Below are 27,796 nucleotides of genomic sequence, written 5' to 3'. Positions count from 1 at the left end.
TTAAGCCCTGCTAACAGTTAATTAAAAAAGTCAATTTAAATAGCGTCCAGGCAGCTATACATGTAAAAAAGTTAAACCTTTTTGAACAAAAAGTAATATAAGACACTGTCTTATTTTCGAGGAAACACGGTAGACGTCAATGGGAGTGTGCAAATATGTGCGAAACACAATAAGATATAGGAAATACCTCGCTATTGCCACGTGTAAGGAAACATGCCCTTCGGGTAGAAAAAGTGCGGTAAAATGCGGCGATAGGTGAACAAAAAAGCCTCATTCAGTACGCAAAAATGCAGCTTCCGCCCGTGTGAAGCCGGCCCTAGGCTATATTTACGCAGGCGCTTTATACGGTTCGCATTACTCGGACTGATATCGCGCTTGCAAACATGCGATTCTCCCCGCGTTTGCGATGCGCATCGCATCTTGTTTCAAAAGTAAAAACAGAAAATCGCCTGAAAACCGTATTCACATCCGTGTGCGATGCCGGTTTATTTTTTTTTTGCCTCCTATAGAAAATAACGGGCGATTCCTGAACAGAATATGCAGCGAGAAAAGTCGCCCTTGTAAATAACGGATTCTTTCCACGTGCGATTTCTCACAACGCACAAATATTGCGCAAGAAGATCGCCGTTGTAATTACGCCCCGATGAGGATTCCATACCCAATCTACGCTAAATCCACACCTGGCATGCCGTATACTCATTTGCTCATTGAAAAAGGCTAAATCCACGTGGACTTCTGCCGCGATTTTTAAAAACGGAATCCGTTTGTAAAATCCGCATGGGATTCCCCCCCAATCCCTCGCCGCGCTGTATCCGTATATATCCAGTGTATACAGATGTGCCCGTGCTGTATACTGTACCTGCAGCCGCCCGTCTCCTTCTGCGCTCGGCTCCTTCTCTACAATGAGCTTTGTTCGCATCATTTGGCTATTATTTGCATATTAGGGTTTTGAGGAAGCAACAAGTATCAGATAACAGAATGTTTTTTTTTTTTGCCTACTGACTGGCATAGAACTGCAAATATGGAAGTCTGCCCCCTGTGACCCCCAGATACTGTGGCACTACAACTCCCAGCTGGCAGCTCCACAGGTGGCAGATCTCTGACACGTGACTCCTTTGCAGTGGGCGGGGACTCCTGTGATGGACAGTATGTAGATGAAGAGGCGTGGCGTTGCTCGGGTTGCGCGACCAGGTGTATTTACATAAGGGGCGTGGCCGTAGAAGCGGAAGTCGCTCTGGCTGCAGACACAGTAGGTTGTGAGTGGAGAAGGCCAAGTTTGGTGGAATGTGTATGGGAATGGCTGGAAGGAGCCCCAAGCAGAGCACGGGGGTGGGGGCTGTAGTGTGGGGTGGAGTGAGCGAGAAGCTCATGGAAATAGTGGGGAGGGTTGGGGTTCATGTGTATAAAGGTGATATACAGGTAGAGTGGGTGCCCCCTGCAGGGCCCTCTAAGACTTCTGGGTAAAGGTGGGGGAGGGGAAGGTCTGTCTACATTGAGCAGTTTTTTTCTGTACTGATGATGCAAATGTTGCGCTGCGTGCGGTGAAGTGCAATGTGGCGCTGCGTGTCAAAGCGTTTCTTCCAGTAGATGTGTGGATTTTGGCGTTTGTGTTTCTATGGTTTGTGCAGGAAAAAGAACGAAGAGCCCCATTACCGTATACGGGACGATTGTACGAGCGTCTGACAATGCTCCCCGGCGATAATGGCCCCCGTGCTGTCCTATAAGAGCGAGGATCTGCCGATCGCGCTGCCCGCCTCCGTTCACAGCGATCAGGCGCTCGTCCATGATGAATGACGGCCTCTTTACACGGAATGATCGTTTGATTTTTCACGCCTGCAGAAACTGACAAACGAATTATCATTCATTGTTCAGTCGCTGCCGGCATTCATACTGATCGTCATTCAGATTCCTGCGCTCGCATGGATCCCTGCGCCAAAATGCCTTCCGTTCAGAGCCGGGGTGTTTAGTACGTAGCTAAAACCCTTAATTACAGCAGTCAGAAAGTTGCCCTGTGGGACTACAAGTCCAAGCAGCATTGCTGCCAATAGAAAGGCCTTTGACGGACTAGTTTTTTTTACGCCCAACAGCTAAAGACAGCGCGCGGACCCGTAGGCGCAGTAGGAAAAGACTCGTCTCCTGGCCTATTCTTGTCCGTGTCATGGCTGAGAACTAGGATGTGCACATGTATGTCAGAGTGCGGGCAGTCTGGGTATGTGGCAGCGCCCGGACAGGTGCCCGCGTGGTGTCTGATCCAAGAGGCAATCCGGGCACATGGCAAGTGTGTCGGAGGCGTTAGATACATGCTGCGCTCCCATCATACCTGATATGTTTCTCTCTACTGCTGGTGTATATATGTGTTATATATACGCTGCCAATAATTATCGCACCCCTAGATGGAGGAGGAGTTGTTGTTTTACTGTAAAACTCGTCCTGCAGTTCCATCTCAGACAGATATACAAATGATGAGAGTTGTGGTGATTAGATGGACGGTCTTGTCACCGGAGGCCCTAAAACTGCTTCCCTGCTTGGCGTATGACGTATCTGGAGACCTACAAGTGAGCGCCAGTCAGTCCCCCCTAGTGGTGGTAGGAGGCACAATGACAGCTCAGCTACAGTTCAGGACATCCTGCAGCCACATGTGTTCCTCTCATGGCGGCTTCCAAGAGGCATTTCCCAGCAGGCTAATGCTCGGCCGCACACACAAGGGGGTCACAGGAATGTCTGCACAACATGGTCACACTTCTGTGGCTGCCCGGTCACCAGATCTTTCACTAATAGAACATGTATGGGACCATCTGGGACACCAACTTCTACAGCCTATGAGTTTACGCGATCTAGAGCAGTGGTGGCGAACCTAGGGCACACGTGCCAGAGGCGGCACCCAGAGCCTTCCCAGCTGGCACCTGCCGCTGTCGGCTGCTCACCACATTAGTAAATACCGGCAGGGGTGCCGCAGCTCCCCTGCTGGTATTCACTCAGCAGCGCTGCTAGAGGCATTGATCGCGGTGCACACTGTGATGTCAGCATGTAGCCAGGATCCTCCTCCCCCCCCTCCTCTGATGCCTCATACTTGGTTCCGTGAGAGCAGGGGAGGGGAGGAGGTGTCCGGCAGCACGTCACAGTGTGCTCCTGGGATCAATGGCAGCAACAGCACCAAGCACTATTACTACAGGGGCCACTGTGGGATGTCGCTATTACTAGAGGGGGCCACTGTGGGATGTCGCTATTACTAGAGGGGGCCACTGTGGGATGTCGCTATTACTACAGGGGCCACTGTGGGATGTCGCTATTACTACAGGGGCCACTGTGGGATGTCGCTATTACTACAGGGGCCACTGTGGGATGTCGCTATTACTAGAGGGGGCCACTGTGGGATGTCGCTATTACTAGAGGGGGCCACTGTGGGATGTCGCTATTAGTACAGGGGCCACTGTGGGACGTCGCTATTAGTACAGGGGCCACTGTGGGACGTCGCTATTACTACAGGGGGCCACTGTGGGACGTCGCTATTACTACAGGGGGCCACTGTGGGACGTGGCTATTACTACAGGGGGCCACTGTGGGACGTGGCTATTACTACAGGGGGCACTGTGGGACGTGGCTATTACTACAGGGGGCCACTGTGGGACGTGGCTATTACTACAGGGGGCCACTGTGGGACGTGGCTATTACTACAGGGGGCCACTGTGGGACGTGGCTATTACTACAGGGGGCCACTGTGGGACGTGGCTATTACTACAGGGGGCCACTGTGGGACGTGGCTATTACTACAGGGGGCCACTGTGGGACGTGGCTATTACTACAGGGGGCCCCTGTGGGACGTGGCTATTACTACAGGGGGCCCCTGTGGGACGTGGCTATTACTACAGGGGGCCCCTGTGGGACGTGGCTATTACTACAGGGGGCCCCTGTGGGACGTGGCTATTACTACAGGGGGCCCCTGTGGGACGTGGCTATTACTACAGGGGGCCCCTGTGGGACGTGGCTATTACTACAGGGGGCCCCTGTGGGACGTGGCTATTACTACAGGGGGCCACTGTGGGACGTGGCTATTACTACAGGGGGCCACTGTGGGACGTGGCTATTACTACAGGGGGCCACTGTGGGACGTGGCTATTACTACAGGGGGCCACTGTGGGACGTGGCTACTACCACTGGGGGCCACTGTGGGACGTGGCTACTACCACTGGGGGCCACTGTGGGACGTGGCTACTACCACTGGGGGCCACTGTGGGACGTGGCTACTACCACTGGGGGCCACTGTGGGACGTGGCTACTACCACTGGGGGCCACTGTGGGACGTGGCTACTACCACTGGGGGCCACTGTGGGACGTGGCTACTACCACTGGGGGCCACTGTGGGACGTGGCTACTACCACTGGGGGCCACTGTGGGACGTGGCTACTACCACTGGGGGCCACTGTGGGACGTCGCTACTAGCACTAAAGCCGCTCTGGGGGAGGGGGGGTCACCCTTACTGCTGGGGCCGCTCTGGGGGGGTCAATGTCACTGCTGGGATATGTTTACACAAGGTAGAAATGCTGCAGAATGTCCTCAGCGGAAATTTCCGTGGCAAATTCCACAGCATTTCCGCATCCAAAAGAAGTCAAAATCTGCACCCCGTCTATTTTGAAACAGCCTTGTCTGTTTAAGAAAGACGGAGGTAAAAATCATACGTGGTGATAAGCCCCGCCCCCTGACATGTTGGCACTTTACAATAAATGAGTGGGTTTTGAGTTGCATTTTGGGCACTCAGTCTCTAAAACGTTCGCCATCACTGACCTAGAGGCTCAGTTACAGCAAATGTGGATGGATACCATATGGAACCTGTAGGTTCCATGCCCACCCGTATCACATCTTACATCCAAGCTAGAGGCAGTACAACAGGGTACTAGAGCCTCCATGCCCACCCGTATCACATCTTACATCCAAGCTAGAGGCAGTACAACAGGGTACTAGAGCCTCCATGCCCTCCCGTATCACATCTTGTATCCAAGCTAGATATGGTACAACAGGGTACTAGAGCCTCCATGCCCACCTGTATCACATTTTGTATCCAAGCTAGAAGTCGTACAACAGGGTACTAGAGCTCTCATGCCCAATGTATCACATCTTGTATCTAAGCTAGAGGCAGTACAACAGGGTACTAGAGCCTCCATGCCTGCCTGTATCACATCTTGTAGCCAAGCTAGAGGCGGCCATACAGGGTACTAGAGCCTCCATACAAGGTGTCAATTTTTCACAATAAATTCTCCTTCCGCTCTGATATTGTAATCTTATACTAATCACACAGAGAAAGTTTCATTCCGTTCGGACAACTTCTAGGGAAGGGATTGTTTTTGACAATGAGTGTATATAAAATCTAATATATATTATCTGCATGGGCAAGTATCTCGGCACTGCACTGTAATGAAAGCTGCCTGAAAAAAAAAATCTGTTGCCCATAGCAACCAATCGCAGCGCAGCTGTCATTTTACCTCAGCAGTATAAGAATTGAAAGCTGTGCTGTGATTGGTTGCTATGGGCTATGATTTTCTTTTGGACTGCTTTCATAATACCATGTATAGCTATAAACCATAGCGAGAAACGTATAAGGGATGTGAACACTGCCCTGCTTGTACTTGTAGTCCCACAGGACATCTCTCTCACTAATCTAATGTATAAAGGGTTGTAGCTATATGATAACCACTGTGGATCTGAATGGAGGGATACATGTGAGTGACACGGCTACGGGTTTGCTGTGTGATAACCAGTATCCCACACTTGTAGTCACCCAGCTTTCCTGGAGGACTGATTTGTAAATCAGGCAGCAGCGGAGGATATACGGCTAAGAATGTGACTACTTACCTGTGAGGGAGCTGTGATGGTGGCCATAGCGGCTGTCACACAGATATGACTTATGTGCGGGATATGAATGGGGGGAGGATCCCACTCCGGCGGGTGGGAAGTGAAGCAAGCATTTCACAAGCTCTGTGTGGGCTGCTGGCAATTTCCGTGCTGCGACTTTGGTTCCATTTGTTCTTCTTTCTAATCGGGGGATTGTTATCTGTGGTTGGAGGGTGGAAATAAGATGCAGAACACGAGGGCTCCTGGCTCCGCTCATCCCATCTCCTGGGAACGTTCTTTACCCAATCATCTGACGAATGCGCTTGTGCGTTGGGCGATCGCATCTCTGCGCAGAGGGTCAGCCGCAGCACGTCGCTCCGTATGAAACGGGGAATATTCTGCTGACAGTGATGAGCTTCAATGATGGCCAAACGATCGTTCCTCAAAATCAGTAGGCCAAAGTTACTCGAGCGTATGTGTATCTGTGGAATGAGCGATGATTTTTTGTGCCCTCACTGGTGTATATTACTAACTAGAGATGAGCGAGCGTACTCGGTTCGGGTGTTTTTGCACTCGAGCACCGCTTTTTCCGAGTAACTGACTACTCGGACAAAATGATTCGGGGGGCGCCGGGGGTGAGCGGGGGGTTGCAGTGGGGAGTGGGGAGAAAGAGAGCTCCCCACTGCTACCCCCCGCTCCTCCACGGCGCCCCCTGAATCTTTTCGTCCGAGTAGTCAGTTACTCGGAAAAAGCAGTGCTTGAGTGCAAAAACACCCGAACCGAGTACGCTCGCTCATCTCTATTACTAACCATTTTCAGTGAGCAAGGCGTGTGTATTTGCGTTTAGCAAAAAAAAAGAACAAAAAAACCCCCCTATTTGAAATGGGTGATTAGTCTAATGAGTTCCAGATGTGTTCTTTTTTCTGCAAAATTATGGGGTGTTTCACGCATCTCCTAGCGCACTTTGCGCAAATTTGCTCATTCCCCATTGAATTTTACAGGGATTTTTGGTGCACAAATGCACAGAAAAGTAGACCATAGACCATGCTGCACATTTGTCTGCGTGACCAAAATGCGCAGGAAATAGACGTACGTGTGTGAACCCATTGAAATCATTGGGTTGTATTTACTGCATATTGCATGTGCAAATACACCCAGGCGTTGTCCTGTCATCACTACTTTATCTACGTATAGCCGATATTAGTCGCTGTCCCGTGGCCTTTGGACTCTCTTCCCCTTTAGTGTGAATGACAATGACCCCATATAGTGTTTGTGTATACAGACAGGTGAGCAGTTACCATGACTTCTCACACCTTCTGTCCTTTGTTTCCTACCTGTTCAGGTGATGATCCCCTTTCCTGTTAAACGGAGGAGGAAGGAGACGGCCGCTCCCACTGAACCGGCGGCCCTACCAAGATTTCCTGATATCTGTATATTTTTGGTGGAGCGAAGAATGGGAGCCGCCCGGAGGGGCTTCCTCACATCACTGGCACGGAGGAAAGGATTCAGTGTGGCACATGAGTACAGGTATAATGCACTAACCTTCAGTATGGCACAGCCGGGAATGGTGGTGGCTGCAGGAAGCCAGGATTTTATAACTTAAGGGGAATGCGTCATCTGAAAATGATCTATTATATAAATCACGTTTTTGTGTTAAACACATGTTTTCTGGGTGACGGATGCCTGACGACCTACTATTGACGACCCATCCTGAGGATAGGCCATCAATGGTTTACAACGCTACAACCCCTTTAACCCACTAATGACTGCAGTATAGGTCCATTCAGAGCACTTTCTGAGCGGTGCTACACTAAGACATTGCATTGCTACACCTTCACTAAAGCCTTAGGCATCGGGTAGAGATTGGATCTCAGTAACGCTGGTATCTGGCTTAACACCTTAGATGCCACAGTCATAGTAACCACGACAGCTAAGGCATTTGACAGAACAAAGTGATACCCACAGTTGGCCTATTGGTGAAACTCTGCCCGATATCGTACCAGCAGAAGCGAGGCGTTTTTTTTTTTTTTATAGAAAAACGCAACCCATCACTTTGAGGTTGCGATCCTCTGGCGTGACCTTCAGCTGTGTCAGAGAATCAGCAAGTGTTTCCCATTGTTTTCAGTGAGCATCGCATGGAGGCTCTAGTACCCTGTTGTACTGCCTCTAGCTTAGATACAAGATGTGATACTGGTGGGCATGGAGGCTCTAGTACCCTGTTGTACTGCCTCTAGCTTAGATACAAGATGTGATACTGGTGGGCATGGAGGCTCTAGTACCCTGTTGTACTGCCTCTAGCTTAGATACAAGATGTGATACTGGTGGGCATGGAGGCTCTAGTACCCTGTTGTACTGCCTCTAGCTTAGATACAAGATGTGATACTGGTGGGCATGGAGGCTCTAGTACCCTGTTGTACTGCCTCTAGCTTAGATACAAGATGTGATACTGGTGGGCATGGAGGCTCTAGTACCCTGTTGGATGCCTCTAGCTTAGATACAAGATGTGATACTGGTGGGCATGGAGGCTCTAGTACCCTGTTGTACTGCCTCTAGCTTCCATGTAAGATGTGATACGGGTAGGCATCGCACGTCTTGCAATTTGCTTTCCTGCCCCATTGAAAACGAGAGAACGCTCAAAGATAGGACATCTTGCAACACACAAATCTTGCGCGATTTTCCCAACCGTGTGAGAGCGGCCTTACTCGGCTATATTGATGAAGTCAAATTGTCAGTACGTGTGGCGTTATGGCTGTATGAATAGGGCCTCCTTTACTAAAACTGTGACAGCAGGGCCCATTCACTTATATTTTCTGTCCATATGCTGTCTGTACTTCGTATTCAGACATTCAGGGGTTTTTTTTGTTATGCAGACTGACGTGTAAAAAAAAAAAAAATCACAGCATTTCTTATTTTGGTCCATATTTACAGACGAAAATCGCTCCAAAAAAGTCTATGGGAGCATTAAGAAAAAAATTATACATGCGTACTGCATTTTTTTTTTTTACTCGTATTGTAAGGAGACATTGAAAACAAAAAGCGACATCAGTTGGATATTTTATTTTTTGTTCTTGAAAAACGGATGACATATGGACCTAAAAAAGCACTTGTGCAATATGTATATACCCCCACAGTGAAAATGGTCCATTTTTCACTGATTGAAATCACATATGCATGGGCCCTCAGACTGTCCATGTTGCCCATAGCAACCAATCGCAATGCAGCTTTCACTTTTACAGAGCAGTTTAAAAAATGAAAGCTGAGCTCTGATTGGTTGCTATGGGCAACATGGACAGTCTTGCTGTCAGACAGTGTTGATAAGTTTCATAGTATGAAATTGTCTCCTTTTCTTAGAACTCTACAGCCGCCGTTCCTCTTATTTCTTCTGGAAATGCATGAATAAAATGACAGTTGGGTGTTAACATTCCCCTTGTCAGTAAGGTGGGAGCGTGTAGGGACCCGTCGTGTTGACAGGGAGAATAAGATCCAGTTGCCAATTTATTTATACATTTTCAGGAGGAATTACAGAGGAATGCCATAATACACAGAATTCTATTAAACATGCTCCAGAATTGATGCTTCGGGGGGCAAAGTACAAGTATTTACTGACCACACGTTGGGAGAGCAGACGAGTCCCCTGTAAACGGCTAATGCCAAATAATGTTTTGGCAGATATGTACTAACACAAGTCTGCAGAAAAGTGTAAAAAAGTGCGCTGACCGCTGTTCTGTTCGGGGTAAAATGTAACTGCTTTGATGAATTTGTCCCAATCTGTTCCGATGAGTCATTGATCCCCACATGTCCTTATTGCAGCGCTGCAGTGACACATGTAGTGTCGGAGCAGAACTCTTTTAATGATGTCCTCACCTGGATTGAAAGGAAAGCCGGGAAGCCAATGCAAATGGCTGAAGACCAGGAGATGCCACACATCTTGGACATGAGCTGGTTTACAGAGAGCATGAGCTCAGGACAACCTGTGCCGGTGGAGGCCAGACACCGTTTAGGGGTAAGGAGTTTTTGTAACTTATTATTCTGTGTAAATGGCCACGTTCAGAGGATTTAGGAACTAGCAGGTAATGACCACGGGCCGACAGTCAGGTAAGCCAGGGGTCCCCAACTCCAGTCCTCAGGGACCACCAACAGGTCATGTTTTCAGGATCTCCTATAGTAGGAACAGCTGTGGCAATGTCTGAGGCACCGACAATAATTACATCACTTGTGCAACACTGAGGAAATCCTGAAAACATGACCTGTTGGGGTCGCTGAGGACTGGAGTTGGGGAACACTGAGGTAAGCGACCATACGAGTGCTCATGTCACCACGACGGTTGTCAGCATTCGTGCAGGGCGTTTACACTGAAAGACTGTTTACATGTAACCGTGGTCTTTGTTTGTTTCCCCTGCTTTGTAAATTCTGTGGAATAGGTTGGCGCTATATAAATAAAGATTATTATATGGCCCTTTTATACGGGCCAATTAACGCTCATTCATCAGCTAATCATGTCGTTTAGGTGATTGTAAAAATGCTCGCTGTTGAGCTGCATGTCTTCCTGTGTAAACGAGGAGATGTGCAGCCAATCAGTAATAGCTCTATGGGGACCAATGATCGTGTTTATGATCAGTCGTCCCCGTAGAGCAGATAACTTGCCCCAGTACACGCAGGGAACGGGCGCTGACTGGCACGCTCATTGTTGGTCGTTGCCTGTATAAAGTGACCTTTAGCACATCATACTGCTATTTCATTCAAACTCGGTAGGAGCTGAATGCTCTTGGGTTGTCTATTATCTCTCCTAGTTCCTCCATGAATACGTGGCTCTGGCAAATATGCTAGTTTGTGTCAGTGAGAAGAGGGTTAATCATCAGATGGGCACCTGTCTGCCAGCGCAATAAAGAGAATTCAGCATACCCAAACCGCCTTCTGCATATTCCAGTGCCTGCCATCTGTTGCCCTCATGCTTTTTGGGCTCCATTCACATCTCATTTTCATCTGCACTTTCAGACGTTCTCCAGGAAAGTCCTCATGGAAAACGTGAAACATATCCATTGGCCCTCATGCGCCCTGCATATGTCAAGTGTCCTTTTGGCATTCGCTGGGCCGATACTTGTCGGCATACTTTCTTTCCTATACTATATAGAAAAGTGTAGTCTACTATTCTTGCCCGTGAAGAGGGGCGTTATAAAGATAGACGTATACCACACTTTTGTTTTCATTCACATGGGTGTGTTTTCACCATGTATTACGCAAGTGTATATCGCATGTGTAATATGCTGTTAATGGAGGCAATGAAAATCACACTTGCGTATAGTCTTTGCGTAAGAAAAATCGCAGCTCCTTCTATTTTATTGTGTATTGCGTGCGTAAGAGCCCTATTGTTCTCTATGGGTGCGTATGATACGCAATGCCAACGGAAGTACTAGCGTAGCAGTTGCATTCTTCACGCATTTTGCTAGGAAACATGCTAATGAATTTGAAAAAAAAAACTGGAAGATCATCATTCTAGTCTCTTTTTTTTTTTCCTGCTTGCTTCTTTTAGGCGTGCGTAACATACGCAGTATATACTCTGGTATACATGTCCAAAAATATGCATACGCAGGGGAAATTGAACAATACGCATTTCAAATGCTGCAGTATTTATGCAGCGTTTTACGCCTAAGCGTGGGTGAATGAGCCCTTAGTGTGAATAAAAACTTGTCCTGTTTTTGTTATGTGCAGGGCTCATTTCAGTATAGTTGTCAGAGTGCTAGGATATAGCCTCACGAGTCAATTGTGGGGTTCATCTGTTGTAAAGCCCACTAATCCATAACCCTTTAGTGACAGCCCTGTAGTGTTTTCACGTTTTGCCGCTGCAGGACGTGTATGGAGGGAGATCGTGGGGTGATTTCTCTCCATACATCCGGCAGCTGAAATCCGGCGGCAACCGCTCCAATAAGCCACGCAGCTCATCAGGGCTGTTAACACTCTGAATGCCGCTGTCAGTTCTGACAACAGTATTTAAATCCCCTGAACGATGTTCGGGGGAGCCGTGGGCGTGTCATGGCAGCTGGGGGCTTTCTCAACGATCCTAGGGCTGTCATGACAGAATGCCTATCAAGCAAGCCCCATGGGGTGGCTTGATAGACTGCCTGTCAGACTGCAGTATGATGTAATGCTGTGCGCTTTTTTTGGGCACCTTGTCTTCAAGAAAATATGCAATAAAAAGCGATCAAAAAGGTTCCAAAATGGTACCAACGCAAACTACAGGGCGTCCCACAAAAAATGAGCACTCACACAACTATGTTGATGGAAGAATAAAAAAGATATTGCGCACAGAAGATGGCAGCAGAAAATAATTAAAAAAACAAACTAATTATCTTGGGAAAAAAATAAAACTATGTAAGCTTGGTATAGTAATCGTACCGCTCGGTCTCGTGATTAGCGAAGGACCTAGTGATGTGCCATGCCAGTATAGCATTAAATTACACCTTTTAGCAAATTGAACTGTTGGTAAGCAGCCAGCACAGTTTGGCATTTTAGGCTGGAGAAGACAGACATCATATTGCCTGAAAGACCGAGAGAGAGGCATAAAGAAAACTAATTTCCAAAGTGAAACAATATTTTATATAGATGTTATCTTAAGTATTTGTCGTAAAGTACCGTATATACTCGAGTATTAGCCGAGACAATAAGTTTCATCACAAAAAACTGGGAAAACTTATTGACTTGAGTATAAGCCGAGCTATACTCGAGTATATACTAGGTAAAAAAAAAAACCTCCATACTCACCTTCCAGCCGGTGTCTGTGTCTGTGCAACAAGCTGCTTGAATTCTCCCCACTGTCATCCACCTGCTGTCCTCTCTGCTCGGCTCTGTCAGTGTTGTGTAAGTAAGCGCTGTGATTGGATTGAGCGCCAGCCAATCACAGCTGGCGCTCGATCCAATCACAGCACTTACACAGCACTGATAGCAGGGGATTTGAAAGCAAAGCAGGGAGATGACTGCGGGGAGAATTCTAAAGCAGCTTCATTGGCTGTAAATGATCGAGCAATGGCTGTGATTGGCTGACGCTCAATCCAATCACAGCTCTTACTTACACAGTGCTGACGTCGGGGGATGACCGAGCCGAGCAAAGAGGACGGCGGGGGATGACAGCGGAGAGAATTCAAGCAGCCTGCTGCACCGCCGCCGGGGACACAGGTGCCGGCTGGCAGGTGAGTATGGAGATTTTATTTTATTTTTTTTAAAGCCTTCCCTGACTCGAGTATAAGCCGAGGGGGGCTTTTTCAGCACAAAAAAATGTGCTGAAAAACTAGGCTTATACTCGAGTATATACAGTATGTCCTTTCTGTCGTCGCACCACGATGCGCCAGTTGGGAGCTGGCGTAGCTTTCTGGTATAATTTATGCCAGTTTCTGGTGTAAATTGTACATAAATGTGTCGCCTGGAGCGAATTCACACTTGTTAGAAAAAAAAAAGTGGTGACGGCAGCTCAGAAAGCCAGAAAGTTGTAAACTTTTGCGCAGGTTTGACTCGCACTAAAATTTGAGCCCTTTTTATGCCAGAGTTCTGATGTAACGCCCTTTATAAACGCCCCGTGGAGTTTTCTATCAGGCTAATTTGTAGGAAATTACTTGTAAATAATCTTTTATAATAAAACATTTGTTGGGAATCGTTGGATTTGCTGTTTGATAGCGCTACGAAAATATAAAATCTGATGTGTTCTATTTCCAGCACAGTAATGACTTGACTCCCCGTCACACATTTGTTCTTTTTCTTAAACTATAGATTTTAGAAACTTGCGTGTCCAAAGACACAGACGTCCTTCTAACCGTAGCGCCATATGCCTGCCAGCGACAAACGCCACTAACCCATCAGAATGCGGAGATTATAGTAAGTACCTGACTGCATCCGGTTTTCCTCCACCGGATGGGGCTTCTGATTATGTATTTTTACACACTGCTTCTGCGATTCATAAAGCATACAATACCGTTGCTTGTGAATGATTGAGGAGTGTTTTTCAAAAAGGAGTCAAGTCACAAAAATTAGTTCTAGAGAAAATCGAAAAAATGAGAATATAATGTAAAAGTTAAAAAAAACCTAATTATTGTAGTTGGACCATATGAGATGAAATTTACGTGGTTGTTAAAACTCTAGAAAACAGACACAAAGAGATTTGTAGAGTGTCATAAGGCACAAAATCCTTAAAAGTGGACTTGACTCATTCTGGAAAAACGCTCCAGTTAAAAATGAAACATTTCTGAATGTAAATTGCATTTTCTTTACACACAGTGGGATTCTGTCTGGGGGTCCCATCGCTGGTACTCACAAACGCATTGAGATGCCCCCCCCCCTTCTCCCCCAAATGGAACCATTGGAACTAGAGATGAGCGAACGTACTCGTTTAGGGCGATTTCGCAATCGAGCAGCGCTTTTTTTCGAGTAACTGACTACTCAGGCAAATAGATTCGGGGAGCGGCGTGGTGGAGCGAGGGGTAGCAGTGGGGAACGGGGGGAGCGCTCTTCCCCCCCCCCCCCCCCCCTCCCTCCCCTCTGTCACCCCCCGCTCACCCGGCGCCCCCTGAATCTTTTCGCCCGAGTAGTCAGTTACTCGAAAAAAGCGCTGCTCGATTGCGAAATCGCCCTAAACGAGTACATTCGCTCATCTCTAATTGGAACCATTCACGGTCATTAGTTAAAATGGACACCACTTGGGTGTCTGACAAGGATTTCATTGTATATTTGGAATACAGCAAAGTGATGATTGTGTTATTAATGGTATGTCATGAATGGGGAAAGAGATTTTCTGGGACTGTGATGGCAAGGCTAGAAAAGACATGGCTGAAACAGTGTGTTGTCGTTATTTAAAGGGCTTTTCCAGGACTTTTCTAATAGTTGCTAAGGGCAGGGAAAGAACTGAAATTGAAATTTTAAGAAAAAATTGCATTCGGCCATTAAATGTCCAGCACAGCCGCCACGGACTCAGAGGCTCCTGCTGTGGTCACATGAAGAGTGATTGGGTTCATCGGTCATGTGAATGATGAACGACACATGACTGTTGCAGGAGCTTCCAGGAGTCGTAGGACATTTAAAATGGGAGTACAGTTTAGGGTTTTTAAAAATAAATTAAATAAAATTTTGTTCTTTCTCTGCAACTTTTTGAAAAGTCCCAGAAAGCCAAGTAAGTATATATTTCTCATACTAAGGCCGCCTGTCTACGGGTGGGGCAGATTCTCGCGAGTGGATTTCCGCCGCGGGAGATCATTTAAAGTCACCGCGATGAACCTATCATTATGATTGGTTCATCGGGAAAATTGCGAGCGATGGATTTCCTGTTCTGCTCGTGTACATCGGGCTGCGCTTTCCATAGTTATCCTATTGAAAGTGTTTCAAGCGTGATCCGCGTGCGATTTATCGCCCAGTGGATCACGCTATGAACTATCGCCCGTGGACAGCCAGTCTAAACTGCGGGACAATAAGCACTGCACATATTAATGCTATGATTTTGGATGGGGTTTTCAAAATAATCACTTTCCTTTGCCCAAAATTCAAAAAACAAAAAAAGAGCTGGATTCATCCTTTGTTTCCCTACTTTAAGGGCAGTTAATAGACTTATCTCTTTTGTCGCCAGTCCTCGGCTGTGAGCCAGCTCCAGTCACATAGAGCAGGCTGCTGCAGTCCTTGCGCTCTGCTGGGAGATCCGGCACGGAGGTAGGTTTTTCCTAGTGCCGCTCTCCTCCATTACCCAGCTTGATTATATAAAGTGACCTCTTGTACAGAAACAAACAGTAAGTGAGAGCAGGTTGTGGTTTGCAAATGTCTGCAGTTTCAGTGCTGCAGCTCTTTACTAGAATCCGTTATCTTGGTGGTTAGATAGTGATGGTATTTAACAATAATCTTTTCATTTTCTGTACATTTTGGTGATATGGGTTGTGGCAATACTCACTTTCAGGATGCCCTGGAGAAATTGGGAAAAGCCGCTGCTCTTCGGGGCTCTGAAGTTCGTAGTCTGGCTTTCACAAGAGCTGCATCGGTGCTCAAGTCTCTACCGATAAGGCTACAGTCTGCTGACCAAGCAAAGAACCTGCCCTTTTGTGGGGGGCACTGCCAGACGGTCATCCAGGTAATGTGGCGGACAGGGACAGAAAATGACAGCTTGGTGTCCCTGTGCAAGAGTGATATGTTGGGTCCCCATACCCTCTAGATATGGGAGAGGTGCCTCTCATAGCTCTTCGAATATAAATCTGTCTGTAAGCCCTACCCTGAAAGTAAGCTCCATGTGCATCCCAGAAAATTATACATCACTTATCAGGAACTGTCATCTCCGGCGCAAGTCTTTCCTGAAGCTCCAGGACACTTTTTTCTGTAGAAAGCAGGCAGCTGGTGGATTTGAATCCCCGCCCCAGGAAGCGCTGGCTGTGATTGGTTCTCGAGCACTGGCGGAGATTTTAATTCTCCATAGGAAAACATGGGCTGCAAAAAATCGCAAATCGCGGCTGTGTAGAATATGCCACAATTTTGTAGTCTCTCAAAGTCACAGACTACAAAACATCGCTGATGTGGAGCAACCCATAGGAAAGCATGGGCTCCACATACATGCGATTTGTAGCACTGTCACATTACGACAATATCGCCCGTGTGGAAGCGGGCCTAATCTCTTTTCTCGTTTTGCTTTTTTGCAAAACAAGATAAAGTAATACCAAGACACTTCTTTACAGAAGGGAATTGCATGAACTGCAATTCCCTAATACATACAAATTGTCAAAATTGCTACAGTTCTGGTCCATATAGAGGAAACTTGTCGGCACTTTTGGGGGCTCAAAGAGACTGCCTTTTAGGAACTGCTGTGCCTACATGTCACACTGTATGTAGAACTTTGGGGTTTGAACTTCAGTTATATACACACGTAGGATGTTTCCGCTCCCCATAGTCACCACCGTTTCTGCATATATTGCCATCTCCCTTCCCCAGTAATAGCACCCACCACTGTAATGTCCTGTCATCACACAGCTCCTTCTCCTCTGCGGTACTGGAAACTGATGAGCCGTAGCTAGAACAGTAGCTAAAGGCCCTTTTACACACTATGATTAGCGCTCAAAATTCTGCAAAATGGCCAAAAATGAGCAATAATTGTTACATGTAAACGCGGGCATCGTGCAGTTTTCATTTGAACGATGGATTTTAGTTCACTTAAAATCCATTGTTCAGCCGCTGAAAGGCTGAGCGTTCCATTTGAATGCATTTCTCCTGTCTTTCAAAAGACTGCAGAATCTTCTCCCTGCAAGGAGGACAATGGAATGTGCAGAACACATGCTAGGCTCTGCAAACAACTCCTAGAGGTCCTTTTACATGCAAATGGCCATTAACACTTTATGCAGATAGATCACTAAATCTTTCAGTTGTTTGAAGAATTATCTTTGCGTGTAAAATGGCCTTTAGACTCCAACCAATGTGCTTGATTCCAGTATCGTTGTTGGCTCATCGGTGCCAAGTGCCCTGCTCTACTAACCCAGCCTCCTCTACAGCCCGCCTCCCATCTTCTTGCCTGATATCATCCTCACCCCCATGGGCAGGGCTAATATCAATTTCCCCATTTTGGCTTCATTAAAACAGCAAAGTAATTTAATGAATCGACAAACCTTATTGATAAATAGAGAAATATTCCTCATGTATTCCTGCGTAAAACAGTCTCTTAATGCAATCCTTGAGTAAATGCACAAATAATGGCTTTTGCAAACGAGCATTGTAGCTTTATACATCAACGTATAGCAATGCAAGCTAATGGCGGGCAGTGCATGCTCGAGAAAGCGGAGGTCCCTCCTTCAGCGTCTCCCCTCGTCATACGGATTACTACACGCTGTATGGACTTTCTTCATCCTGTGTATTCTGGCAACTGTTGTTTTTGCACGGTGTTCCCACCACTGAAGGTTTGTCTTGTATGCACTTGCTGCTATTGGCTTGTATCGCTATACATTGATATATACAGCTACAATGTCCTTTTGCATAAGCTATGTGCCATGCGTTCATTCAAAGATGGGTCTCTGTCCCAATACGTCAGTATGAGGTTGTCCGCTCAGTATCGCCATCTGTCAGCCAGAGTGACAATTGTATCCCAATCTGCAGAACTCTGGCTTTGTCTGCTCACCAGATAGTACATGGCTACACAGAGGGTCTGCTCCAGCAGACCAGCCCTCCTTAAACCCTTAGCCATGGGACCGTTTTCAGTTTTTCCTCATCACCACATTCCTAGATCCATAACTTTTTTAGTTTTTCCATTGACCTAGCCGTATGAGGGCTTAATGTTTGCGAGACCTGTTGTATTTTTTCCCAGCATCCTTTTGAGGGTACATATGTATTGTATAATGTCTATTACGCTTTCTTTTGCAGGAGATCCTAGAAGATGGGGTGTGCCATGAAGTGGAGGCGCTTCAAACCAATGAGCAGTACCAGTGTATGGAGGTGTGGGCACAGGTTTTGGTAATTCTGTATATATGGATTAAGGTGTTGAGAAGCTGCCACTATGCACGCCCATAATGGAGAGGACCCGTCCCTCTTGTGCGGCGGCACACAGCGAACGGCCGGTTTGCGGGGAATGGAAGCGAGTGTCGGGATAGAAATTACCGATGTAATGACCTTTATACTATTTATTGTTTAGTTTATTGGGTGCTCCAAAGTGACAGTATCTTTAACCCTTTAAAGACCCAGGGTGTGTTGGTGCTGAAGGACACTTTTGTGATTTTAGACACATGGTGGTTTTATAGCCCTGTTTTTTGTTTTTTTTTCCATTTCTTGGGTTGCCAAAATGATTTCTGCTGTATGTCTCTTTGGTGACCTATAGGCCTGTTTTTAGGACCTTTTTCACTGAATTTTTTCCCCCTTTTTATTTTTTGCTAGAGGTAACGTGTACGAAAACGATTTTTTTTTATAGTTCTCTCTTTAAAATTAGTACATGTATGCAAAAATAAACTTCAGAAATGTGTTCCCCATTGTGATTTTGGACGCTTTTGTATATAATTTGTACAGACTCCAAATACAGTGTGGATATGGTGACTGTTTCGATTGGTGCAGGCAGTGGGTTTTTTATTTTTGTTGGGTTTTTTTGGAAGGGGGGTGAGGTGGGGATGGTAACTTATTTTTTTTTAAATCTATGACATTATATAAGACCTCCTGGGGGACATTCACAATGTAATTTCTTATTTCATACACCTCCACTGTAGCTGGAGCATCCGTAAAAGCAGAAGTTGCAGGAGAAAATATTCCCCTAGTGTGACAGTAGTCAATGACAGAGCTGATATGGGTCTGCTAGGACCCTCCAGCTCTGCCATGCAGGTAGCACATCATCGCCAGGTATTCTCCACATAGCGCTGAATAAGCCTGCAAAAAAAGGAGGTAGAAGTAGTGAAAACCCACTTTTGTCTTCTCCGGGTCCTTGGTTGTCACTGACAGCCAAAGACCAGACCTGACATGCTCTGCTAGATTGCTGCAGCTTTAATCCAGTACCGTATATTTACTATCAACCAGGATTAAAGCCCAGGACCAAGCACCATATGTTTACGGCGCTTGGTCCTTATCGGGTTAATGGTTTTTTACATGCTGAAGATGTATATTTATATGCCTCTCTGGCTGGTTCACACCACATTTAGTCAGTTGGCAGTATGTAGCTGGTGATCAGTGTCCAGATGTATACTGTACAGTATCTATAGACTTCTATGCATCTTATATGTCCAATTGGCTAGTTTACACCGGTATAGCATTTTTGAGTATTGAAAATTGTTGGCTGGTATGCTTTTGGAGGACAAGGTCACCATACAGTAATGTACCTTTGCATTAATAAAGACTAGAGATGAACGAGCATACTCGATAAGGCTAACTACTCGAGCACCTGCCCGCTTGTCTCTAAAGATTCGGCTGCCGGCGCGGGTGACAGGTGAGTTGCGGTGGTGAGCGGGGGGGATAGAGTGAGAGAGAGATCTCCCCTCCATCCCTCCCCGCTCTCCCCCGCCCCCCCGCTGGCAGCCGAATCTTTAGAGACAAGCGGGCAGGTACTCGAATAAGGCACTACTCGCTCGAGTAGTTTGCCTTATCGAGTTTGCTCGCTCATCTCTAATAAAGACCTCTGACGTGTCGTTATAACTTATCAGAAGTTTTTAAAATGTTCGGTTCTACTTTTAATTGCAATCCCAGGTAGAATTGGTCTCTGATTTAGTGGTAACATTACACACCTCTACTTTGCACCTATGGTGATTGTGATCTACTCTCTTTACTGTATAGCTCCTAACAAGTATTTTTGGTGTTGGGGTGCACACAGCAGAGCGCTGGTACAAAGATGGCGTGCGAAAACTGAGTGACTTGGACAACCCGAATATTAAATTGACTGCAGACCAGAGAGCAGGTAGAGGCTTTGTGCTGAGTGCACATGGAAGGATGTTCTGTCTGTGTAGTAACTATATTGGTATTTTGCACACAGGGGTAACACATTACACGGATCTTCAGCGGCCTGTGACTCGCGAGGAGGCCGATCGCATGCAACATTTGATAAAAAATGCGCTGCACAGATTTGTCCCCGACCTCGAGGTTATAATGACTGGTGGATTTCGCAGGTAAAGGAATATTTATTGCCGAACTAAGGCCGTATTTACATCGTAAACGCGATATCTGTTTGAGAAACTCGAGTGCAATGTGTTGTGCGAGAAAAATGCATCGCTGTACGTGCGAGTTTCATTGCATGAAAAAAAATCGCATTTTGCTCCAGCACTTTTAGTGTTAAAAATGACATCACTTCGCACTCCTACATGTCCAGCGAGTGCGAGGTTTTTTTTTTGTTTTTTTTTCTTTTCTGCCTCCCATAGGAAGTTAATGGTGGTATTGCCCAAACAATAGGATATGCCACAATCTGTCTCACACATGTAAATAGACACACTGCAAATATTTCTATTTCCCTTGTGAGTTTTTTGCGTCTTGCAAATGCGCAAAACTCGCATAATAAAATCGCCTTTGCAAATACAGCCTACGGATAACCATGTCAGTGAGCCCTGTTGACATATGAGGCTTTCCATTCCTCTTAAAAGATAAGTTGCAGCAGCTGTCGCCTTGTTTGTAGAGACTTTCTGATTACAGCACCTAAACCCCTTGCAGCCATGCCGACTATGCGCAGTGCTTACCTGCTGCACATCCTCTTCAGATCGATGCTTTCTGTGGGAGTTGCGTATTCTACAATACTTTCTCAGGAGAGTTGTAGAACTGCTACGGAACCTTGAGAAGCAGATCGGGGATCGGCTTATTACGCTCTGCTTACAGCCGCTCATCTTTTGGTTTTCTGTGCCCAGATTATTCTTTGTTTGTCCTGGCACCTGACAGGGGGAAGCAGCAGGGGCATGATGTGGACTTCCTCATAACACACCCTGATGGAGAAGCACTAAGTGGCCTGCTGAAAAAAGCCGTAGACTGGATGGATAGCCAGGTGAGCAAATAACAAATGCTGTTCGTTTACAACTCCCCCGCATAATCCATCTGTTTCCCAATGCAGTCACCACACTAGTTTGCAGTCTGTACAGCATGAAAGACACCCTGGCCGTCAGTTGTATGCCTGGTCTAGACGCCTAAATGGGGCCTAAGCATGTTTACATCCCACAGAAAGGTCCTAAACCTAAGGGCATGTTTGCACATAGTGAAAAATGATGCAGGTTGTCCGCAGCAGACAATCCGCACCAAATTCCATATGGAAACCGCAGCAGAAAACCTGTCAAAATCTGCACCATTGGTTTCACCCCTTCGATTACAACTCGCACCATTTTCAGCTACAAGGCAACATGCCCTAAAACGCACTTTCTAACGAATCTCCTTATGTTTGCGCTGCAATGTGCAGCAGTTTTGACGAGCCCTTTTCTTATTTCTGGTCCTCTCGTGGAGATGGGGAGGTCATACTGCTAAAGCAGCAACTCCAGTCCTCTAACTCCCAACAGGTCATGTTTTCACGATTTCCTCAGTATTGCACAAGTGATGTAATTGTTGTTGGTGCCTCAGACATCGCCACAGGGGTTCTTACTGTAGGAGATCCTGAGAACATGACCTGTAAGGGTGCCTTGAGGACTGGAGTTGGGAAACGCTGTGCCACAGGCACAATGAAGTATTGGATGGCTCCTATTGATTTTAGCAGGCATATATTAATGCAATGCAAATGGTCTTTCAAAACAAAGCCATGCTTGCCTCAGATGCCCTTTGTAATACCCTATTAGGATCCCCCTGTGTAAGCTATAGTTGATAACATCCCTAAACCCGTCAGGAGAATATCAGAGGAGTATACGTATCTTCTGTAGACTTGCTTACACAAAGTAGTCTACTGGGCAAGCTCTAAATATTGGGGAGGATGCACTTCTGTAAATGTAGATTGGTTGTAGTTGTAATGAAGTTTTATGTCTTTGCATGCTCGGTTAGTGCAAGAAATTGTCTAACAGATCGAAGGGTGATCCATGCAGGTACCATGGTGCTGTAACTAGAGGGCATGATGGGATTACTGGGAGCCTGTCATGTCCTATGAGCATCATAAACTGAATTTATGGACAGGGGCTGCAGGTTCTGGGGGGGGGGGTGCTTTTTATACTTGCCTGGCTCCCCTTTCCTTCACTGGCCGCCTCTTGGTCATTGAGTGGACTCCCCTCTGCTTCCAGTGCATGCACGCTCACACTATGCTTTGCAGTAGGGGACTGCATTATGGGGTTTTCATTTTGTGAAAAAAATCCATTTCAATGTTGTGCTGAATATGGGGACAGGTGATCGATCTTCTGTATGTCATTGCAGGGCTTACTGCTGTATCACCATACAAGGGTGCGCTCTCGTGTGCAGGCTCATAGACGTAACGTACCTATGGACGGTCATGAAACCTGTTACGCTATAGTCGCTCTTCCAAACCTTGACACTTCAAAGGCTGGAGCTGGAGTTGGAAGTGATGTGACCTTCCCCGGTGCCCGTGCCTGGAGAGCTGTCAGAGTGGATTTAGTAGTCACTCAATATGATGAATATGCCTTTGCCCTTCTGGGCTGGACAGGATCAAAGGTCAGTGATGTGAAGCTTAACCTTAGTATACAACAAAATGTCATAAGATAACTTGCAAACCATGCCAACCTCTAACCACTGATTGACGGCTATCTCCATGCACATTAACCCTTTCCAATCCACTGTCTCATGTCTAAAGACATTCTGAATGAAGGCTGCACAGCTCTGATGTCGGAAGACATCCTGCAGGGTATTCTTACTGTATATTACTGGCCGCTCTGTTGTCCGGGGGGCTTCTCCAGCATGTCCCATACCGCAGTACTGGCTCTTGACAGCAGATGGCACCATTGTATAATGGCTGAAAGAGAGAGCCTCCTAGGAAACCCTAAATCCAAAATTAGATTGCAAAGGGTTAATAGGCAGACAGCTGTGGGTGGCTAGCTGTGACTCCTGAATATCCATATAGTCCTCTGTGTGGCTACTTTTAAAATCCCTCCAAGCTACTGTACAGATACACACAGCTAGCATATCACTATAATCAGCACTACCTAATGTTGCACAAAGGGGTGCAAAAACGATGCTAAATTTCCTTTAACCCATTTGCTGTCATAACTCCTGTGAATACTCCAAGGATTTTGGTTGGTACTGAAGCTCTCTTCCATTCACTTCAATGGGAGAAAGTTGCAATACAGCAGCGGGCCGATACAAAGTGGGTGGTATATTGATTCTTCTGTCCACAGCTCCTACAGATCAGTTGGTGTGGTGTTGGACCCTCTCCAATCTGCTGAACTATCCTGAGGACACAGCATCAATTTTGGACCAGAAACCCCCTTTAAAGGGGTATTGGAAGACTTTTACTATTGATCATCTATCCTGAGCTGCTATTGGACCAGCTGTCAATCTGGATGGAGCTGAAAGCTGAGGGTGCCTTCACACTGCCGATAAAATTGCGCAATGCAAGAGTGAAAACACAGAATTATGAAACCAATGATTTTCAATGATTTCATTCCCATTTGCAATGTTCTCACTCATCTGATGTGGAGTGAAAAAAATGCATATTTCTACGTTTTGTTTTTTTTTGTTTTTTTAATCTCCCATGATTCCTATGGAGCCTCCTTTTTATCACATCACATCGCAACACACAAACTTGCGATTTTACCATTAGAAACTCTTATTGTTTTATCACGAGAAAAACACAAGCGGCAGTAATGTTTTTGCAAGAAAAAGCATGGCTGGCACTCAAATCTCATGGGAAAAATTGCAATTTTGTTGATTTTTCTTGCGGCAAAATCATGATCGCCAGTGTGAAGGAGCGCTTACAGTGGCTTGGGTTGGTGATTGCAGGCATAGCTCCCATCGAATTTTGTGGGAGACTGAACTTGCAATTACCAACTGGGGCCACTGCAATGTGAATAGAGCTGTCAGATTGTATCTTCATCCCCACTATTGCTGGCTGATCACCAAAATCCTAAGCGGCAGACCCCCACTGATCAACTATTAATAACTCTTCTGAAAATGTGGCATCAATAGTACAGTCCCGGAAAACGCCTTTTGTGTTTAAGGTAATACTAGTAATTATTAGGAAATTATAGTACCAGTACACAGCTGTGCACACACAACACTGCTACATACATTGTTCATCCCATACAACAGGGATCAGAAGCAGCACAGCACTGGAGATGGAGCTGTGATGACATCACTGTCATGCTCCGCCCTTGATCACATGACTGATGCTCATCCCGAGTGAGTGAATCACATGCTCCACCCTTGATCACATGACTATGATGTTATCAAAGGTCCTTCATCCCCAAGTGAGGGAATTGCATGCTCTGCCACTTATCACATGACTGTGACATCATCACAGGTCCTGCATCCTTGTGCAGATTACGGGCGGACTACAAACCCCCTGCAGCCTCAGTTGCTATGGAATACTAAGGAACACCTAGCCGCACAGCAGCCGTGTGCGTACAGGATCTGTAATGATGTCACCGTCATGTGATCAGGGGTGGAGCATTAAACTCTCTCACTGGGTATGAAGGACCTTTGATGAGGTCACCAGCACGTAAGTCACTCGCTACTCACTCACGGGCAGGTCGTCGTTGGTATTTTGATGAATAACTGGTAAGTATGCAGCGCCACTCTTGTCTAAAGGCTAGATCTGGAATTGCTTCTTTTAGAAGCTTACTTTTTGTCTCTAATTTCATGCAACTTCCTTAATAATGTAAAGTGAGGCGTTCACTGTTTTTTACACATTGCTGTGCCACAGATATACAATCATTCAGGTCTTATGTGATTGAGCGGAGTATAAGTTTGCACATAATCTGTCTTGCAGCATTTTGAAAGAGAATTGCGTCGATTTTCTTGGCATGAGAAAAATCTGTCTTTAAATAGCCATGGACTTTATAGTACAGAGAAGGTAAGAATTACTATAGAGCATACTGCCCCCAATGATCAAGCTAATATTCACACTGGTGCGATCAGGTTCTGTTTAAGCCACTGGCCAGGGCAATATTTGTATGCATGGAATTGAATGGAGTTTCATCACTTGCATGTTTTGAACCGTAATTTTACAGGCCTGATATGGCTTTGCCTACTGCAGCATGTTCTGTCTCCTTGTAGTTTCTCTGTTTCCAGCCTTACATCTGTAGCAGAAAATGTGTCAAAAAATAAAGCAAGTACATCTTGTAAAACCTGCAGCAATGGTTACATGCAGTTCCTGGACATGGCTCTCCACAGAAGCGGGTCTTGAAATATTTCATGGAATACCATTCATGTCCCCCAAGCTTCCCCCTTCTGTGTCTATGAAAGCGCGCTTCCTTAAGGAGATTGAAGTGCGAGGTTCTTACTCAGAGTTTTTGTAGGATCTCTCCTTCCTTTCAAGATGTTTGCTGTTATTTAATGGCAACTTTCCTTGTTTACTTCCAGCCTGTTTGAAGAAAAAGCTCTGAGATCTATAACTGGCAATAAGCCGAGCATCTGGGTGTCCACCACATAACCAGGACCAGATTTCTATGTACTGGAAGTAAACAATGACATTTCCTATTGAGCAACAGCAAGCAGAGGTCTTAAAGACTAAGGAATTCATAGAGAAATTGTATACCCTTTCACAGTCCTGGATTTCTAATTTAGACTATTTGGGCGTTTGCCCAGACCGCCTGCATTTTAATAGACTAAAGCCACATTACACTCAGATATGGATAAATGATTATTAGCCCCTGCCTGTTGTACCTCATAGTGTGCACCCGTATGGGGAGGGCATCTCGGGACAGTATTCAGGGACAGTGCCAATCCCCTCCTGTGTCCCTGCCTCTCCGCTGCTTTCCGTTTTATCTAGCAGTCAGCTTGTCATTGCTGTGGTCCTGAGGCTGCCAGCTTTGTAGTTGCTGTACTGCCCCTTTCAGGAGCTGCTAGAGCTATTTTTTTTTTTTTGTCCCCTGTATTAACCCTTTCCAATCCGCTGTCTGACGTCTAAAGACATTCTGATTGAAGGCTGTACAGCTCTGATGTCAGAAGACATCCGGCAGGGTATTCTTACTGTATATTACTGCCTGCTCAGTTGTCCGGGGCTTCTCCAGCATGTCACCTACTGCAGTACTTTCTTTAGCCAGCAGATGGCGCCATTGTATAATGGCAGAAAGAGAAAGCCCCCTAGGAAACCCTGAATTCAAAATTGGATTGCAAAGGGTTAAACTTTTATATCAATCGCCTGTTAAGAAAAAGAATTTAGATCACTATTTGGGTCTGTTTAGATGTCATTGCAGCAATTTTTCAGTAGTCACAGCAACAACCTACAATTGGACCACACATTGTGTATAAGCCCTGGCTATAGGTATGAAGAAGACCGGGGCAAGTGCTGCGACAAGCCCAGGTCCTATGTTCCACTTCATGCACCCTGAGCTTCCATTATGCAAATAGCATTTGAAACTGAAACGTGAAACAATATCTCAACCAGAAGCCTTCTGTGCTCATATATATCTTCTTTTTTTTTTCTTGTAGCAATGCTCCATCCCAGCAACCTCTGAGGAAGAGATATTTGCACTCCTGGGTCTGCAGTACGTGCCTCCCCAATACAGAAATGCTTGATTATCACTGTCACATTTGTAGCAGAATTTATCCTTTTCCAGGTACCAGTTAATATCAATTTGCACTGAAAAAATATTTTATAAAATGACTTTTAAAGAAGTGTTTGAGTCAAGTATGGCTTATAGTATAGTCTGAGGCAATGCAACAGAATTCCTGCACATCAGCACTGCTTGGCATGTAACTATTGCAGGCAAGTGATAATTCTACAATGCTGTCACTTTTAAGGTAGGTGTTACACAGACTTTTTAAAGTAAGAGACTCCAATTCTTAAAGTTGTGCAGTTTACACACACTCGGTAAAGGGTTTATCCAGAAACTCAAATACCTACCCGATCCATTGATGCATCTCCACTTCTGAGCGGGTTCTGTCATCGCGTCACATGGCATGAAGCTCCCTCCATATTGCTAGAATCGGTGATGTCATTGCAGGTGCCTGGCTGTTCCGCTCATTTCAGTAACTAAACCAGCCCCATTCTATGTCACAGTTGATAGAGGGCTGGCTTAGGTATTTAAATGAACTTAACAGTCACCCCCTGGGATGTCACTGACAATGATTGGTGTATGTGGCAGACCTGATGTTAGAACGAGGACAGAAGTGGATTGGATATTAACCACTTTTTAATATGATGCCAAGATCTAAACTCTAGTCCTTAAATTCAAGCCTTGACAAGTGTTTGAAGTCCTGTATTACTTGTGTTTCTGGCAGTGAAACTGTTAATTGACTCCTCACTTGGCCAAGCATATAAGAGACTATATGGAGTAAAAGGTAGTTGTGCACTGCACTATCAGTTATACTCTCATGGTCACTTTACAATGTGTGGTTTTATTTAAAAAGGCCACTGGAATATCCAGAAGTTGTGGCTTACAAACTTCATACCCCGAAGACTCCCCCATGGCCCAGATAAGATAATCACACAGAGTCAAGC

The 27,796-nt window shown here is 46.0% G+C and overlaps 2 protein-coding genes across 5 annotated transcripts in view; one reads left to right on the top strand and one right to left on the bottom strand.

Moving 5' to 3' along the window:
- Positions 1-5,896, bottom strand: part of SH2D6 (SH2 domain containing 6) — a 47,614-nt gene extending 41,718 nt beyond the window's left edge. Inside the window, exon 1 of the mRNA XM_066593111.1 lies at positions 5,848-5,896. Coding sequence (XP_066449208.1) covers positions 5,848-5,874 — 27 coding nt within the window. The 5' untranslated portion in view covers positions 5,875-5,896. The remainder of the gene's footprint in view (positions 1-5,847) is intronic.
- POLM (DNA polymerase mu) lies at positions 1,218-26,980 on the top strand. 4 transcript variants are annotated; one of them, XM_066593107.1, is made up of 12 exons: positions 1,218-1,249; positions 7,169-7,353; positions 9,637-9,829; positions 13,585-13,689; positions 15,749-15,919; positions 18,184-18,255; positions 20,068-20,188; positions 20,264-20,396; positions 21,154-21,256; positions 22,594-22,848; positions 25,121-25,204; positions 26,785-26,980. In XM_066593107.1, the coding sequence occupies exons 2-12, from the start codon at positions 7,172-7,174 to the stop codon at positions 26,869-26,871; spliced, it is 1,506 nt and encodes a 501-aa protein (XP_066449204.1). In that variant the 5' UTR covers positions 1,218-1,249; positions 7,169-7,171; the 3' UTR covers positions 26,872-26,980. The 4 variants fall into 4 exon arrangements, with proteins under 4 accessions (XP_066449204.1, XP_066449206.1, XP_066449207.1 ...); XM_066593109.1 differs by having other exon boundaries at positions 1,225-1,256; XM_066593110.1 differs by having other exon boundaries at positions 1,235-1,253.
- The last annotated feature ends 816 nt before the right edge of the window (positions 26,981-27,796 follow it).

Source organism: Eleutherodactylus coqui, chromosome 2 (assembly GCF_035609145.1).
Source record: "Eleutherodactylus coqui strain aEleCoq1 chromosome 2, aEleCoq1.hap1, whole genome shotgun sequence".
Classification (NCBI taxonomy): Eukaryota; Metazoa; Chordata; class Amphibia; order Anura; family Eleutherodactylidae; genus Eleutherodactylus; species Eleutherodactylus coqui.
This window is presented reverse-complemented; position numbering and strand designations above follow the sequence as displayed.